A 17700-nucleotide genomic window follows, 5' to 3' on the forward strand; every position below is an offset into this window, starting at 1 on the left:
GCTCGCTGCACGCACCAATCCTCAAAAACCACCCAGACCCAGACAGAAGCCAGAGACGTAGACCGCGTCCTAGACCCAGACAGAAGCCAGAGACGTAGACCGCGTCCTATACCACAGCAACGAGGCTATCACTGCATCTGAGTAACCTTTTCTCCTCGGGCGACTCCTCTCAAAACCCATGCTGCGAGACAGACGTGATCCGCCACCTCCAGGCAGCCCGGGTCCTGATATAAGAGCCCCGCGAACCCACGGAGACGAAAAGGAGACGTCACCGACAACTGGATGAAACCTGCGAGCCACGGACGATGTGGCCACTCCGGTGCCCCCATGAGCACATGGAACGGGTGCCAACTATGTGCCACAGAAACTTGCCGACCATCAACCACGGGGAAAACCTGTACAGGGGCAAAATCCGTCGGCCAAGGAAGGACCAGCGCGTCGACGCCTTCTGCTCCCCGTTCTCGACGCCGACTGTAGAAACGCGGAGCCTTCGCGTTGTTCCATGTGGCCATCAGGTCCATGTGGGGCAGCCCCCCACGGAAAAACATCGTCCGCCAACTCCCATTCCCCGGGGTCTAGATGGTGGCGGCTGAGGAAGTCCGGTTGGACATTGTCGACCCCGGCAATGTGGGACGCGGCGATGGAGCCGAGATGGCAATGTGGGACGCGGCGATGGAGCCGAGATGGCGCTCTGCCCAGCTCATCAGCAGGTGCACCTCCTCCGCCACTAGTGGACTCCTTGTCCCCCCTTGGCGATTGATGTACGATACCGCTGTTGCATTGTCCGACAACACGCGGACCGCCTTCCCCCGGACCACGGGGGGGGGGGGGGGACACCACAGGGAGGGAGGCCTGCCGGGCCAGGCGTAACGCTCTGGATGCCAGACGGTTGATGGACCACTGCGACTGGCCGGAGGACCACCGGCCCTGCACTGACTTGCTTAGGCAGACCGCTGCCCAACCGGAGAGACTGGTATCCGTCGTCACCACTGTCCAGTTGGGAACCAGCCGGGATATACCGCAAGTGAGATGGTCCAAATCGAGCCACCAGTGAAGACTGGCCCTCGTCTGGGCCGTGAGCGGAAGCGGTAGGTGAAACCGTCTGGGCGTAGATGAGCAAAGCCCAAGGAACCAACGCCAGGGTAGACGCCATAGACTCCAGAACCGTCAGAGAATCGCAACCAGCGGCAGCTGAAGACTCCATAATCGACGCACTTTAGGCTGAAGCTTGCGTGCACGAAGCCTGCGCAGTCCAACCTTCAAGATGGAAATGATTCGGCCAGTGATTGCCGCGGTGCGTCCAGGCGAAATCCTAGCCTCCTTGGATCTCACAGAGGCGTACCTCCATTTCGGCATCCCACCGTTTTTTCCAGCGGCTCCTCAGATTGTGCATCTTAGGCAGACACTACCAATTCCGGGTTCTCCCCTTCGGACTCGCCACGGCTCCTTGCACGTGTACGAAGGTAATGGTAGTCGTAGTGGATACAACTTCGACTGGAAGGGTTCCTGGTACACCCCTACTTGGACGATTGGCTGATTCGGGCCAAGTCCGAGGGTCGTTGCCATTTGATTACCCCTTTGAGAACCAAAACGGGCCGGGACGTGCCGTCCTTCCTCGGGACAATGAAGTAAATGGAACAACGACCTGTGCCTCGCTGATTGGGAGGTACGGGGAGGACTGCTCCTAAGGTCTCTAGGTGCTGGAGGGTGCGGTGCACCGCCCCCGTTTTCCTTGGATCTGTGCAGAGCGACATCAGGAAATTATCCGGTGGAGTTCGTGCAAAACGTAACTCGGAACTGTGCTGCAATAAGTTGAGGACCCACAGGGCGGACGTTATTTTGGCCCAGTCCATGAAAAGCAAAGTCAACCTCGCCCCTATGTTTGGAACGAAGGGCTATGGCTGCCTTAAGGAATGGCCCAGCAGTATCTCATTGCGAGGTCTTGGGCCCCGTGCCGGACGGGGTTCCTCCCTGGCTGCCGTAACGCTTCCCCCGGAAGGACTGCGGCCACGAGGAGGCCAGTGAAGACTTCGAGCGATAAGAAGGCCCAGAGGACCTCTGGGGACGAGATCTCTTGCTACCGTGGAAACGGGACGTAGCAGAATAGGAGGACCGAGTTCCGGACCTGTCTTCTGGAAGCTTGAAAACCCGGTTCTCACCCAGGGAAAAACCTCCAGCATCCAACTCTTTACCGAACAACAGCTTTCCCCTGAAGGGCCGTGCCCCAAGGAGAGCCTTGGAGGATCCATCCGCTGCCCCGTTGCGAAGCCAAAACAATGGGTGAGCCGAAAGCAGCGACCATGGAATTAGCCGAAGTACGCAGTAGATCATAGAAATCATCCGCACTATAGGCGATGGCAGCCTCCAGACGATCCGCCGGCGTGGCCTCTTGAGCCGAAAGACCTGCAGTCGCCTGTAGAATTTGGGCCCGACGCAAACTAGCCCGCCTGGCGTAGTTACTACAGAGGGCAGCTCGGACCCCTTCACGCTGAAACCTCGAAGATTGACCTCTTTGTTACTGCCAACACTGCCGAATCTACCTTCGGAAGCCGGAAGCCGTAGAAGCTCCAGTACGTCCTCTCGCAGCGGATAAAGCTTGTCCATTGCCTTGGTCCCCTACAGACCCAGCTCTGGAGTATCCCATTCCTGAAACAATATGTCTGACGCCGAGAAACGGAATGTGAAGGTCACCGCTGGACCAGTGAGCCCCAGCAGGACTGGGTCCATGTTCGCTCCAGGGCGCGAACCTGTCGGTGGGGCTTCCACCCTTAGGTCGTTGAGGATAGCCGGGATAAGCGGGGACAGGTCATCTCTGCGTAAAAACTGAACCACCTTAGTGTCATCCCCATCACCGGTTTGTGATGGTTTGCCCGGACCAGTCAGGGCAGAACTGTCCCCGGACGCTCCATCGGCCCCCCTCAGGGGCTCTCCGGGCGGATCCACCTGATCCTGTGAGGTGGACTCAGACTCCGTATCCTGCGGGACCCTTCTCGGTGGTCGCATTCCCGTTGCTGGAGCCAGGGAGAAATCTGGGCCCTCCCGGGATTTCTTCTTCCATGGGCCGTCCCCCTTAGGGTGGCCATGCCTCTCCGTGCGTCTGCGGCCCTTGTACTTGAGCACCTTGTGCAGTCGGAGCACGAAAGCGGCCAAAAAACGAGGACCCGGATTTCTTCTGCCGTGGGCCATCCCCCTTAGAGTGGCCATGCTTCTCCTTGCGCCTGCGGGCCTTGCCCTTGAGTACCTTGCGCCATAGGAGCGCGAAAACGGCCAAAAACTAGGACCCCGAAACCGAGGAGGACCATCCTTGCTAGCCTCAGCCGGGGACTCAGCCCCCCCCCGGAGGACCCCCCCTCGAAGGCCTGTGCTGAGGAGAGAACGCGGGAGGCATGCCGGGATTCCCTGCCGGATCGCGTACAATTTCGCGGGCTGACCCCAAGATGGCCGCCGCTCCCGCGCTGAGCGGGAAGGGGTCAGCTGGCATGACAGAAGCGGCCAAAGCGCGTGACGGCGATAGTGCCGACCGGGATCGGCCCTCCCCTGTCTGTCCCGGACGGTCCCTCCCGCCCAGAACGCAGGCGGAGCGAATCCCCCCTCATGAAAACCGCGCGCGCGCTGAGCCGCAAGCGCGGCAAATCGATCCCCTCAGCATCCGCGCAGTCGCGGCGGAACGGGCGGCAAACTAACAAATTTGAAATTAAATAATTAATTCCTACCGCCGAAAACACTCCCCGCCCCTCGCCGAGCCGAGAAAACTCCCCCCCCAGCGAAGAAACGGAGAGCCGCACAAGAAAATAAAAGCACAATTATTATTTTTTTTTTTTGTACTCAAACCTGCCGCTGTCCGGAGTCCTGAGTCTCCTGCTTCTGTTGGGGGTGAGTGAACCGGGCTCCCCGGTGTCACCCCCTACGCTGCTGCCTGTGGTAGGTCGGGTCCTCGACCCTCAGCAGCGGCCTCAACCAGGGGGGGATGGTCCCCTCAGAACCTTCCCACCCCCCTGGGAGGCAGGACGGACAGCTTCCTCTTGTGTCTTCTCACCTTTAAATTTCCTTTTTTTTTTTTTTTTTTTTTTAAAAAGAACAAAACCAATAAACCGAAACCAATAAACCACAAAGACCCTGACTAACTATCAGTCCTCAGGCCACTCAGAGGCTGTGACTAGACCTGCACCACCTACTGGAGACAGAGTAAGACTGAGGGGCTGTGACTGGCACAGCGGCATATATGGCTCCGCCCACAAGTTTTAGTCTGTCTCCATCTACTGGTGCGGAGTCACAGCCCAGGTGTCCTGGACTGATCCTGGTACGTACAGGGAATTGTGCGTTGAGTGAAAAAGAATTTTCTCCGATTAGTCTTAAATGTGCTACTTGCTAACTTCATGGAGTGCCCCCTAGTCCTTCTGTTATTCAAAAGTGTAAATAACCGATTCATATCTACTCGTTCAAGACCTCTCATGATCTTAAAGACCTCTATCATATCCCCCCTCAGCCGTCTCTTCTCCAAGCTGAACAGCCCTAACCTCTTCAGCCTTTCCTCATAGGGGAGCTGTTCCATCCCCTTTATCATTTTGGTTGCCCTTCTCTGTACCTTCTCCATCGCAACTATATCTTTTTTGAGATGCAGCGACCAGAACTACACAATATTCAAGGTGGGGTCTCACCATGGAGCGATACAGAGGCATTATGACATTTTCCGTTTCATTAACCATTCCCTTCCTAATAATTCCTAACATTCTGTTTGCTTTTTTGACTGCTGCAGCACACTGAGCCAACGATTATCCATTATGATGTCTAGATCTTTTTCCTGGTGAAACTGGTCATGGCATGGACGTGCGCCTGATATAAAATTCCCCCACTTGCAGGGTTCAAACCTGACTTTACCCGGCTGTGAGTGCCGACTTGCAAAACTGGGGGCACGCGTATGCGCACCAGGGCTATTTTATAACATACACGCATATGTGCGCACAGGTCATAAAATGGCCACGCACCTGGACTCGCACCGCACATGTCTATGTGTGCCAGCAAGCCTGTTTGAAAATTACCATCCCTGAGGCTAATTTTCAACAGTCAGCGCGAATCAGCACATGTGTGTGCAAGGCGGTACCTCTAAAGTTACAGCAGGATTTTATACACTGCGTGGCGGGAGCTGCACGGTTTATACTGCACATCTCGGCTCTGAAAGTATGCACGTATGAGTCAGTACACGCACATTTTGGTAATGCAGGGAACCAGATAATTCAATGCCCGTGTTATAAAAATACACGCACATATTTTACGCATGTAAGAAATGTAACACATGCACATAATAACCTCGAGTTATGCACGGAGGCAGATATTTTATAAAGAATGTGTACTCTGCTTATGAAAATACTGACTTGTATGTTTACTTTTAATCACCAGTTCGCTGACTCCCCCACCAGTTGTCCCAGACCTTCCAGTGTTTCACCCTGACTCCCCATCACCGCTTAACGCAAACCTTCCACCCAAAAACTACAGACACAAGACAAATGCAATTGCAATTCCGCAGCTCAATTAGCAGACGTAAAAGCGAGCACACAAGTTTGGTAATGTATGCGTGTATACTGCTTACAAAATGCTAACTTGCGCACGAGCTTCTAAACCCTACTTTCTTTTTCTGTTAACATTTACATGCGATGCTGCTAGGCTCTTGCAAAGTTCTACTTAAACGGGCACCCACCACCGAGATGCATAACCTTCAGTTTTACGTGCGGAAACGTTTTGAAAACTCATCCCAATGAAAGAGAAAGTGTGTTGCCACTGAGTGTTGAAAAATGTAATTTTTCAACACTCAGTGGCAGGGTATCTTGCCTCCTGAATTCCATCCATGTATCTCGTTTTGGGCAGAGTCACTCTTTAAAGTGTTATGGTGAGGGAATTTGCTGTGCCTAACGGGGCACAGTTGGGTTAGGGGGAACTCTTGTGTTGAGACCGGGATGCTGGAGAGTATACTGGTGCTGATGCTCACCTCAAAAATCTCAAAGCCATAGATGTCCAGCACCCCCATGGCTTTCTTCTCCTGGATGGCTGTCACCTGCAAACACAAGAACCCTTTTAAAGCACTTTCTGTCACCCAGGGGCCCAAGATCTGAGACCTGACCTTAATTGAAAGCTTCCAGACTCATCTCTCGGCGAATGCACTCACCTGGATACTTTCATTGATGCGGATGATGAGCCAGTTAAAGAGCCGGTCATAGATATTCTTTGACAGAGCGTCCCGAGCATAGTAACCCTGAAAGAGGAAGGGGCAGGAGGCGTTATCAGTGCAGGGCTGCAGGACCCACCCGGCAGAGCACCACCATTCCCTGATTTGATGTTACAGATTAATACATTTTGGGGGAAGGGAGTGACATTGTCCAGCGGTCAGGGATGCCAGGGGGGCTGTGTGGTGGAGATGAAATCTTTGTTCTGTTTTCACTCTGTGTGTATTTCACTGTACCTCCCTCTTAATCCCTGGCTCTTCCCCTGACTTTGTACGTGACGTATGCCGAGTCACTTTGGGACCTGTGAATTAAAGCTTAGCGTGCACACTTAAGGTCATTTAGTGCATGTGTGGAATAGCGTCACTAAGCAGTTAGGCCCTAGCATTTACACTAACCCGGTCTGAAGCCCATTAGCCAATTCATACTAAAATTAGCATGTACCCACATGGAGATGAAGGTATGTTAGATGGAAATGATGACATAGCAGACGTTTGCTAAATAGTGTAGTATGTTCTCCTCCAGCCACTATTCAGCACACGCTCACTAAGGCCTAAAATGTAGCACCCTCCTCTGACCTGGTGTTAAATATTAGTGTTCCTGAAGGGCAGGCACACTAACATTTAACACTGTGGTGAGGCCATGGCCTCGGTGCTTCCCTTCCGCACATAGGCTTCCCCTCCCTGACCTCGCAATTATGCCCACTACCGCCCCACAACCTTAAGATCAAGAGGCCTCTGCCTTGATCATGCCCCATACTTCCCGTAAAACAACAAGCAGGCCAAAGCAACGCAAGAAGCCAGCTGGCATTATTCTGAAAGTCTCAGAAGTAGGGTGGGAGGGAGCTGTGCTCTTTGGAAGGGGTAGGAAGGGGGGAGATCTGCCAGTAGGAGGATGGGGTAAAGCAGCCCTTTTGATTGTGAGTGTGGAGGAGGAGGATTCGAGGTGGGAGCAGTTAGGGTCAGCAAGCCTCTTGATGGTGGGTGTGGAAAGGGAATTGAGGTGCGGGGAGAGAGAGTCATTTGGTGATTCTTGATATTTTGTGTGGTGGAGAGGGAGTCAGGGCTGCCAGTTAACCTCCATGATCTGTGGTGTAGGAGTGTAATTCAAGGCCCCTTGTTTGTCATGTTGGAGGGAAGGAAATTCCCCGTGCTAGCTGGCCCTTTCACACTGGGAAGGATTAGTGGGCTTGATAAAGAAACTATTTTTGTGGGCACACAAAAAAAATATATTAGCGCATTGCCTGTTAATTGGCGTTCTAGCATGTGCCCACTAAAATGTTTGTGCAGTTTTCAGTGCACAGGTGCCTGTTCATTTTACGTTCTTCAGTTCTAATAGTGGTGTTACAGAGCAGCATGCAGAACTACCCAGTGTTACAGAGTAACTGGGTATAATCCAGGCCAGGGTTTCACATCTTTCCTGCTGTAACAAGAGAAGTCTGGATTGAAACCGGCAGGCCGCTAGAGTCCGGACTGCCCAGGTACACAGACACCCATGATCCGGGAAGCCTGAAAGCCCTAACCTGCAGTCAAGGAGGCCAAGGGCTGTCAGGTAACTGAAGGAAGATGCTCTGCCTGATGACTTGGGTAGATTTAGTTATGCTGACGAGAAGCTGTACTATCTTTTGTTCCTGTTTAATCGTGTTGCTTAAGAAGCTGAGCTTTGTTTGCAGTCTCACAGCCACACTAAACCTCTTGAACTATTTCTGGTATGGCTGGTGACAGACTCTTCCCACACCTGACCCAGTCTACCATGTCTCTGGCCCTCCTGCTGATTCTCTGAGTGAGGTCAGAAAAGTTACGAGGAGGGCAGTTTTCAAAGCCGTGTGCCTAGGTAAATTGTCCTCTCTGGAAAAATTCCCACCTCTGTCCAGCTACAAGTATGCATGGACTTTCACATGCGTGGTTTCCCTTTGTAAACCGACTGCAAAGTACAGTTCCCTGTACATACCCGGATCAGTCCAGACACCTGGGTTCATTTCCCCCTATCAGCAGATGGAGACAGAGAAAAAAACCTCACTGACACCGTATCTAAGCAACTGTACCACCTGCAGTTCGTCAGTATTTCTCTGTCTCCAGCAGATGGCAGAGGCTGTTAATCCTGCAGTTCTGCAGTTGACTAATTTTTTTCAGCTAATTTTTTTCTTTTGAGCCTTCCTTCTGGGGGTTTCTTTTATTTTTTTAGAATCCTTAGGGTTCTTCCCTGTCCGGTTGAGGCAGCCGAGCTGGGGTTGGTACCTTTGTGTGTTCTTGGTCTGGGCGCTCGTGAAATGTAAATCTGGTTGTCCAGATCCCTCCCTTCACGAGGCCACTGAGGCAGCTGCAGGCTCTTTACTACTTTTTTACAAGAATTTTTTGGCTAATTAAAAAATAAACAAAACAAAACTGTGTTTGCACCAGAGCACTGCTCTACAGGCGAGCGACTTCCTCCCCTTAGGTAGGAGCTTTTTGAGGGGCTCTGGCTGTTTGTTTGGGGGACCTTTTCTTCTGTCATGGTGAGTACCTTCAGGGAAAGGATTTTAATTTTATCTCTACCTTATGGCTCGCGGCAGGGCATGCCGTTCATGCAGCTCTGATACTTCTCAGCTTAATAGGTCGGGGTTATGCGCTAACTGTGCCGACAGTGGGGAGGGTTGTCTGTGGCTCCTTCTCCCGCTAAACAGCATCGCGTATCATTGTCTTTTGGACCGGCTGCAACTTCTTTTTTTACCTCACCCGGCTGGTGCGGGAAGGGTGGCCATTTTGGATTTTGCTGCGGCAGTTCCCACATTGCCAGGGGGTGTGGGGGAGGGTCCTCCATCTCTGTCTCCGGCCCATTCTGGGTTGGGGAATGGGCAGGGAGTGCTAGAAGGGGAGGAAAACTCTAGTTTGCCTGTTTTTCAACCAGACCATGCTGTTTTTGGTGCAGGGAGGCTTTTCTCCACAGACTTTGTTTTGTTACTTCATGATGCCTATATGGCCAGACAGAAAGCAGCTTTGGGGACTACACAGCCACAGATTCCACCAGTTTAGCCCACTGAGGGTCCTTCGGGGGGGGGGGGGGGGGGTCCCAGGAGGTCTCCTATGCCCGGTAATAGGGTTCCCTCAGCACAGGGCTTGATTTTTCGCCCACAGGGTGATGCAGCTGGGGCTGTTGATCCGGAGGATGCTATCATAGCTCCTGGTGGTACTGGTTCGGGGTCTGGCTAAGCTCCCCTGGTGACTCAGGTTATTCTGGCTAAGGATGCGGGTCAAGGGGATGACTCGCTCTCTTTTATTCATGAGGCAGAGGATCCTAAGGTGGTCCGTCTTTTTAAAAGGGAAGAGCTGGAGGTTTTGCTTCCCTTGGCTTACCAGGTTCTTGGGGTTAAAATGCCTCAGGAGAACCAGGATTTGGAGGGCGAGGACCAGGTACTAGGTACCATCCGAGATCCTCCAACTTCTTTCCCTTACCACAAGTCGGTTAGGAAGTTAGTAGAAGAGGAATGGGGGACTCTTGATTCTGGTTTAAAGGTTGGCAGAGCCATGGGGAAACTTTACCCTCTACCAGAACAGGATTTAGAATTTTTTTCCCTCCCGAAAGTAGATGCAGCGGTGTCTGCTGTGACTATGCACCATGATTCCGGTTATTGGTTCGGCTGCTTTAAAAGACGTACAAGGATTTTTGAGGTGGTGTACCTGGGTTTGCTTGCAGCGCTTTGTTCAAGTTTCTTGCAGCATGCTTGTCTCCGGTGGGTACAGCAGCTTCAAGGTAATTTGTCTCAATCAGGTGTGGATGTGGATATGGCTGAGCGTGTGGAAGCAGCTGTGGCTTACGATGCAGATGCCCTCTATGATTTGGTGCATACTTCCTCCAGAGTAATGGCATCAGCTGTGGCTGCCTGAAGGTTGCTTTGGCTTCACAATTGGGCGGCAGATGTTTCCTCTAAGACACAATTGGCATCCTTGCCTTTCAAAGGTAAGTTGTTTGGCGATCTGGAGCAGTTGATCTTGGAGACGACAAAGTCCTCAGGTTACCCGAGGATAAACCTAAGAGTAAGAGATTTTTTTCAATCAAGGTCTCGTTTTCGGTCCGACAGAAGATCACAGCCTACCCGTGGTATGCCAGGACCACAGAGACAATATTTTTCACAGGGGTAAGCATGGGGACAATCCTTTCGTGGAGCCAGAAGGTCCTTTAGGGGATCCTCTGGTGGCTCCTCAGCAGGATGCCAGGCTGGTCCACTCTGTCGTTCCTATTATAGGCGATCACTTATGGCACTTTTACGACGAGTGGGCCATGATCACTCAGGACCAGTGGGTTCTCAATGTGATAAGATACGGTTACGTTTTAGAATTTGCTCATCCCATACTGGAACTTTTTTTCTAATTTCCCCACGCAGCTATCCAGTCAAGCGAGCGGAGGTACAACTGACTCTAGACCGATTATGTCAGTTAAGTGCGGTAGTACCAGTTCCCAGAGCAGAGCTCAGTCAGGGGAGATACACCATTTATTTTCTGGTCCCCAAAAAGGAGGGCTCGTTTCAGCTGATACTCAATTAAAAAAGGTCAATGCAAAACTAAAGGTGCCACGCTTCAGGATGGAAACCCTCAGGTCGGTCATAGCGGCTGTACGCAAAGGAGAATTCCTGGCTTCCTTGGATCTCATGGAGGCTTATCTACATATTCCCATCCATCAGGACTCTCAGCGTTTGCTCTGCTTCATGATTCTGGGTCAACATTTTCAGTTTCAGGCTCTTCCGTTTGGTCTCGCCACGGCTCCACAGACTTTCACCAAGGAGATGGTGGTTGTGGCAGCTTTCCTTCTAAAGGAGGGTATTCTAGTTCACCCATATTTGGACAATTGGTTGATCAGAGCCAAGTCAGAGTATTTATGCCGCAAGTCGATTCATCGGGTTCTCGAAGTCCTACAGTCCCTAGCTTGGATAGTGAATCATGACAAAAGTCAGCTATCACCAACACAAACTTTGGAGTATTTAGGAGATCGGTTTGATACTCTTATAGGCAGAGTCTTTCTCTCGCAAGATCAAATCTTGAAACTTCAAGCCCAGATCCGCCAGTTTTTGTGGTTGCAGGTACCCAAGGTCTGGGACTACTTTCAGGTACTCAACTCGATGGCCTCCTTGCTGGACTTGGTTCCCTGGGTGTTTTCCCATATGTCCACTACAGACGACATTGTTGTCTCGCTGGAAGCCAGTATCAGAAGAATATCATATCCGCTTACCTCTCAAGGTTTTGCCGAGAAACAGTCTGTCATGGTGGCTTCAGACTTCTAATCTCAGTCGGGGAGTTCCTGATTAGATGGTGGTTTCTACCGATGCCAGTCTCTCTGGATGGGGAGCAATTTGTCAGTCCCATTTGGTTCAGGGATCCTGGTTCATGAGACAGTCTGCGTTGTCTATCAACCGTCTAGAGACCAGGATGGTTCACTTGGCCTTGAAGGAATTTCTGCCGTTATTATGGAATCGTCCGGTTTGAGTTCTGTCGGACAACGTGACAACAGTAGCGTATATAAATCGGCAGGGCGGAACCAAAAGCAAGGCAGTGGCTCTAAAGGCGCAGAGGTTGGTGCTCTGGGCAGAATGATATCTAGAGAGATTAGCGGCATTCCACATCACAGGAACAGAGAATGTTCAGGTGGATTTCTTGAGTCGCACATACTTGGATCCAGGCAAGTGGTAACTCTCAGAGACAGCCATACAGTTAATTCAAGATCATTGAGGGTCTACCTCATGTCGACCTTATGGCGACCTCTCGGAAGGCCAAGGCCTTCTGATTCTTCAGTCGCCAAAGACAGTATGGGGCCAAAGGGGTCGACGCTTTGGTTCTACCATGGCCTCAGGGAGTTCTACTATATGATTTTCCTCCGTGGCCGCTGGTGGGCAAGGTTCTACATCGCATAGAAAAAGGTGATTCTGGTGGCTCCAGATTGGCCTCAGCATCCGTGGTTTGCGGATATGGTCAGCCTGGCGGTAGAAGGCCCGCTTCGCTTCGGCCACCTGACGCGGCTTCTTCGACAGGGTCCTATATTTTTCGACCAGGCTGCTCGCTTTTGTCTAGCGGCCTGGCTTTTGAGAGGAGGCATTTGAAAAGGAAAGGTTACCTGGACTTGGTAGTCACCACATTGTTACAGTCTAGAAGGAAGTCTACTAATCTCTCTTATGTTCAGGTATGGAAGATTTTTGAGTCCTGGTGTTCCGTCAGGGGAAGTCACCCTCTTAGGGCCTTAATTCCTGAAATATCTTTCTTACAGGATGGCTTCACCAAGGGCTTATCTCTTAGTTCTCTTAAAGTGCAGGTAGCAGCACTGGGCTCTCTCCATGGCAAAATTGAAGGTTCCTCTATTTCATCTCATCTGGACGTGGTTCGTTTTCTTAGAGGTATGATGAACCTTCGTCCTCCAGTTCGGAAATCTTGTCCAACCTGGAGCCTTAATCTAGTTCTTAAAGCTCTGTGTGAACCTACCTTTGAGCCGCTCCGAAGGGCTATGTTAAAGGATTTGACACTTAAGGTAATTTTTCTCGTCGCCATTTGTTCGGCTAGAAGAATTTCTGAGTTAGAGGCGTTATCTTGTCGAGATCCTTTCCTTCAGATTTCAGAATCCGGAGTTTCTTTACGGATGGTACCTTCCTTTTTACTAAAGTTGGTTTCAGCGTTCCATGTCAATCAGTCAGTGGAACTTCTGGCTTTTCCTAACTTACCGGTGTTGAATCCTAATGTGGGGGAGCTCAAACATCTAGATGTTCAGGGAGCTGTATTGCGTTACCTCGGGTTTACCAATGACTTTAGGTGATCCATTCAACTCTTCGTGCTGTGGAATGCTCCTAATAGATGCTCCAAGGCTTCTAAAGCCTCTATTGCATGATGGTTGAAGGAGGCTATTTCTTCCGTGTATATTACACGGGGTCGTCCAGTTCTGGAAGACTTACGTGCTCACTCCACACGTATGCAAGCAGCCTCGTGGGTGGAATCTTAACTTGTGCCCACAGGAAATTTGCAGAGCAGTGACTTGGAAGTCGCTACATACTTTTGCAAGGCACTATCGCTTAGATGTCGGGGCTCTGGCAAACCCTTCCTTTGGCGAGAGTGTTTTGTGAGTGAGACTCTCCAGGTCCCACCCTGGGTAAGGGCTTTGGTACATCCCAGGTGTCTGGACTGATCCAGGTTTGTACAGAGAAAGGAAAATTGGTTCTTACCTGCTAATTTTTGTACCACAGATCAGTCCAGAACCCGCCCAATTATAAAGGGGTTATATTAAGGGGAGAGTTGTCCGCTCAGCTGTAATATTGTTCTCTGTTGCATTCCATGTTCTTGTTAATTGTTGTTTAATGGTTCCATATTTTTTGCTATTATCTGCTTTGATATAGATATATACTGACGAACTGCAGCTGGCACGGTTGCTTTGATACGGTGTCAGCGAGGGTTTTTTTCTCTGTTTCCATCTGCTCATAGGGGGAGATGAACCCAAGTGTCTGGACTGATCCATGGTACTACAGGAATGAAAATTAGCAGGTAAGAACCAATTTTCCTGTGTTAAACGTGCCCTCAAACATTGCAAACAATGCGGGCTCTTCGGAATTGTTCCATCATCTCCCTGTGCTTGCCCAGCAATAATAAAGCAATAATAAAACCACTGGAATGAAGGGAGGAGAGCAGTGGTTCTTAAACCTGTCCTGGTGACCCTTCAGCCAGCTGGATTTCCAGGACACCCACAATGAATATTTATGACTTAATTTGCATAAGCTGGATCTCCACTGTGTATCTCATGAATATTAACTGTGTATATCCTGAAAACCTGACCGAGGAGTCACCAGAACAGGTTTGGGAACTCCTGGTGCACAGAGTGGTATATGTCTTGATTTCTCAGTTTCAAGATTATCTATTTCCTCATCCTCCCCAAATAAAAAAGAGCAGTTCTGTATGCTGTGTTGGAGTCTGTCTCTTGGCACATCCACAGAGAAGGGGTACCTGGGAAACATTCAGGCCTGTCACCACTTTCTCCTTCTTGGCTTCCACAGTCCGGAAGCAGAGGGCGTTCTCCAGGATGCCAACATCTAGGTCAATCAGCTGGCAGATCTCCTGCAGGACTGAGGGAAAGAAACTAGGTTCAGAGACTCACATTAACCTACAACGATGACCAAGATGCAGAACACCACTTCCCAAAGCATTTTCATGAATGCACAAAATTCCTCTCCGACATAAGCTGTGCTGTACTGGTTACAAGAGTCAGGCAGTGGACAGCATGCACACAGTGGGCCTCCTCTCTGTTTCTCCTGTCTCTAATTCCGAAATTCCCATTACACAAGCCCCACGCCGAATGATGCTTACAGCTCAGCATCCTCCTATGGCCTGGCAAAGGGGAATCCTGCTCTCTCCTATACAGTTTCACAGCATGTTCCCTCTCTGGCCTTATTCAAATTCAGCCTAAAAACCTACCTGTATGAGGCTGCTTTTACATTTTAATCCCTCTTTTTCCTGACCATAGCCTTGTTGATTTTAACCGTTTTCTTAATAAATTAAACTCCCAAAGTGACTTTTGTTCTGTATGTTTGTGTTGACTAACTTGGAAGCTCTATATAGCAGGGTCTGATTCTTATGTATATCCATACAGTGCTGTGTGCATCTAACAGCACTGCAGAATGATAAGTAGCAGTCGCCCTGCAGGGACCACAACTCCCATGAGCTGAGAGCTCTTCAGTAGGGATGTGAATCGTTTTTCAACGATTAAAATTATCGTCCGATAATGTTTATATCGTCTTAAATCATTATAGAACACGATACAATAGAAATTCTAACGATTTATCGTTAAAAATCGTTAAATCGTGTTAGTGCGCACTAACTCGAGTTAGTGCGCACTAACTCCCCGTTAGTGCGCACTAACTCGATTTAGTGCGCACTAACTGAAAATGATACAAATAAACACTTTCCAGGTCACTGAAGGTCAGTTAGGAATGAATATGTGTTCCTATTGGCTGGCTGCCCTCTTATCTATTGATATTACCAAGGTTACCACTGAGGTGATGGTTGGGGGGATGGGAAATGGAACTGGAAACTAACGAACACCAACAGAAAATGAAACAAAGTGTTCACACTTCCCAGGTCAGTAAAGGTCACTTAGGAATGAATATGTATGTATGTATTCCTATTGGCTGGCTGTGCTCTTATCTATTGATGTTACCAATATGGTTGGGGGGATGTGAAATGGAAACAGTTGGAAGCTTGACAAAAAAAGTAATGTAATGATCAGCACTCACGTGACTAGAACTTGTTTGTTTATTATTTTTGTTAGCAGGCACCTGAAATGCTAGTGCATGTTGAATTTGCCAATCACTGTGCATTTTAGAAAGGTGGTCCTGGCTGGAACTGTACACAGTTCAAATATATGTAATTGATTGTTGGTAAGTGTATTTTTTAAGTAGCCACACTGGCACCAGTATGTTTACTTTTCCTCCTACTTAACTCACTAGCTCAGCTTTGTAAGAAGGGCTTCTCTGCTTGTGTGTTGTTTTTGTTTGGTGTGAGGAGAGCAGAAACATCAGATCTTTATTCAATCTACTACAGTCATCTCTTACAGTGCCCTATCCCTATTAATACCAGGAGTGTTGTGATCTTCCTGCACACAGTGCCCTAACCCTGATACCAGTCTGAGACAGCTCCCTCCCTGCATTACTAGTGAGAGGCTGGCTTCACAGACAGGGGGGAGCTGCCTGACCCTCACTCCTGACTTCCCCCATGTCCCAGCTAGTGAATGGTGTGTGGGTGAGGGGGGGGGGGGAGGATGGTGAAGTCTGAGACAGCTCCCTCCCTGCATTACTAGTGAGAGGCTGGCTTCGCAGACAGGGGGGAGCTGCCTGACCCTCACTCCTGACTTCCCCCATGTCCCAGCTAGTGAATGGTGTGTGGGTGAGGGGGGGGGGGAGGATGGTGAAGTCTGAGACAGCTCCCTCCCTGCATTACTAGTGAGAGGCTGGCTTCACAGACAGGGGGGAGCTGCCTGACCCTCACTCCTGACTTCCCCCATGTCCCAGCTAGTGAATGGTGTGTGGGTGAGGGGGGGGGGGAGGATGGTGAAGTCTGAGACAGCTCCCTCCCTGCATTACTAGTGAGAGGCTGGCTTCACAGACAGGGGGGAGCTGCCTGACCCTCACTCCTGACTTCCCCCATGTCCCAGCTAGTGAATGATGTGTGGGTGAGGGGGGGGGGAGGATGGTGAAGTCTGAGACAGCTCCCTCCCTGCATTACTAGTGAGAGGCTGGCTTCACAGACAGGGGGGAGCTGCCTGACCCTCACTCCTGACTTCCCCCATGTCCCAGCTAGTGAATGGTGTGTGGGTGAGGGGGGGGGAGGATGGTGAAGTCTGAGACAGCTCCCTCCCTGCATTACTAGTGAGAGGCTGGCTTCACAGACAGGGGGGAGCTGCCTGACCCTCACTCCTGACTTCCCCCATGTCCCAGCTAGTGAATGGTGTGTGGGTGAGGGGGGGGGGAGGATGGTGAAGTCTGAGACAGCTCCCTCCCTGCATTACTAGTGAGAGGCTGGCTTCGCAGACAGGGGGGAGCTGCCTGACCCTCACTCCTGACTTCCCCCATGTCCCAGCTAGTGAATGGTGTGTGGGTGAGGGGGGGGGGGGGGAGGATGGTGAAGTCTGAGACAGCTCCCTCCCTGCATTACTAGTGAGAGGCTGGCTTCACAGACAGGGGGGAGCTGCCTGTCCCTCACTCCTGACTTCCCCCATGTCCCAGCTAGTGAATGGTGTGTGGGTGAGGGGGGGGGGGGGGTGGATGGTGAAGTCTGAGACAGCTCCCTCCCTGCATTACTAGTGAGAGGCTGGCTTCACAGACAGGGGGGAGCTGCCTGACCCTCACTCCTGACTTCCCCCATGTCCCAGCTAGTGAATGGTGTGTGGGTGAGGGGGGGGGGGAGGATGGTGAAGTCTGAGACAGCTCCCTCCCTGCATTACTAGTGAGAGGCTGGCTTCGCAGACAGGGGGGAGCTGCCTGACCCTCACTCCTGACTTCCCCCATGTCCCAGCTAGTGAATGGTGTGTGGGTGAGGGGGGGGGGGAGGATGGTGAAGTCTGAGACAGCTCCCTCCCTGCATTACTAGTGAGAGGCTGGCTTCACAGACAGGGGGGAGCTGCCTGACCCTCACTCCTGACTTCCCCCATGTCCCAGCTAGTGAATGGTGTGTGGGTGAGGGGGGGGGGGGAGGATGGTGAAGTCTGAGACAGCTCCCTCCCTGCATTACTAGTGAGAGGCTGGCTTCACAGACAGGGGGGAGCTGCCTGTCCCTCACTCCTGACTTCCCCCATGTCCCAGCTAGTGAATGGTGTGTGGGTGAGGGGGGGGGGGGTGGATGGTGAAGTCTGAGACAGCTCCCTCCCTGCATTACTAGTGAGAGGCTGGCTTCACAGACAGGGGGGAGCTGCCTGACCCTCACTCCTGACTTCCCCCATGTCCCAGCTAGTGAATGGTGTGTGGGTAAGGGGGGGGGGGGGGAGGATGGTG

General features: G+C 51.2%; 1 protein-coding gene across 2 annotated transcripts in view; it reads right to left on the reverse strand.

Annotated features, from left to right (window-relative positions):
* MYO1A (myosin IA) overlaps positions 1-17700 on the reverse strand; it is a 116813-nt gene that overhangs the window by 38941 nt on the left and 60172 nt on the right. For both annotated transcript variants that reach the window (XM_029594869.1, XM_029594868.1), the window contains exons 11-13: positions 14162-14280; positions 6161-6247; positions 5984-6049 (exon numbers count right to left, since the gene is read on the reverse strand). In XM_029594869.1, coding sequence (XP_029450729.1) covers positions 5984-6049; positions 6161-6247; positions 14162-14280 — 272 coding nt within the window. The remainder of the gene's footprint in view (positions 1-5983; positions 6050-6160; positions 6248-14161; positions 14281-17700) is intronic.

Source organism: Rhinatrema bivittatum, chromosome 3, assembly GCF_901001135.1.
Source record: "Rhinatrema bivittatum chromosome 3, aRhiBiv1.1, whole genome shotgun sequence".
NCBI lineage: Eukaryota > Metazoa > Chordata > Amphibia > Gymnophiona > Rhinatrematidae > Rhinatrema > Rhinatrema bivittatum.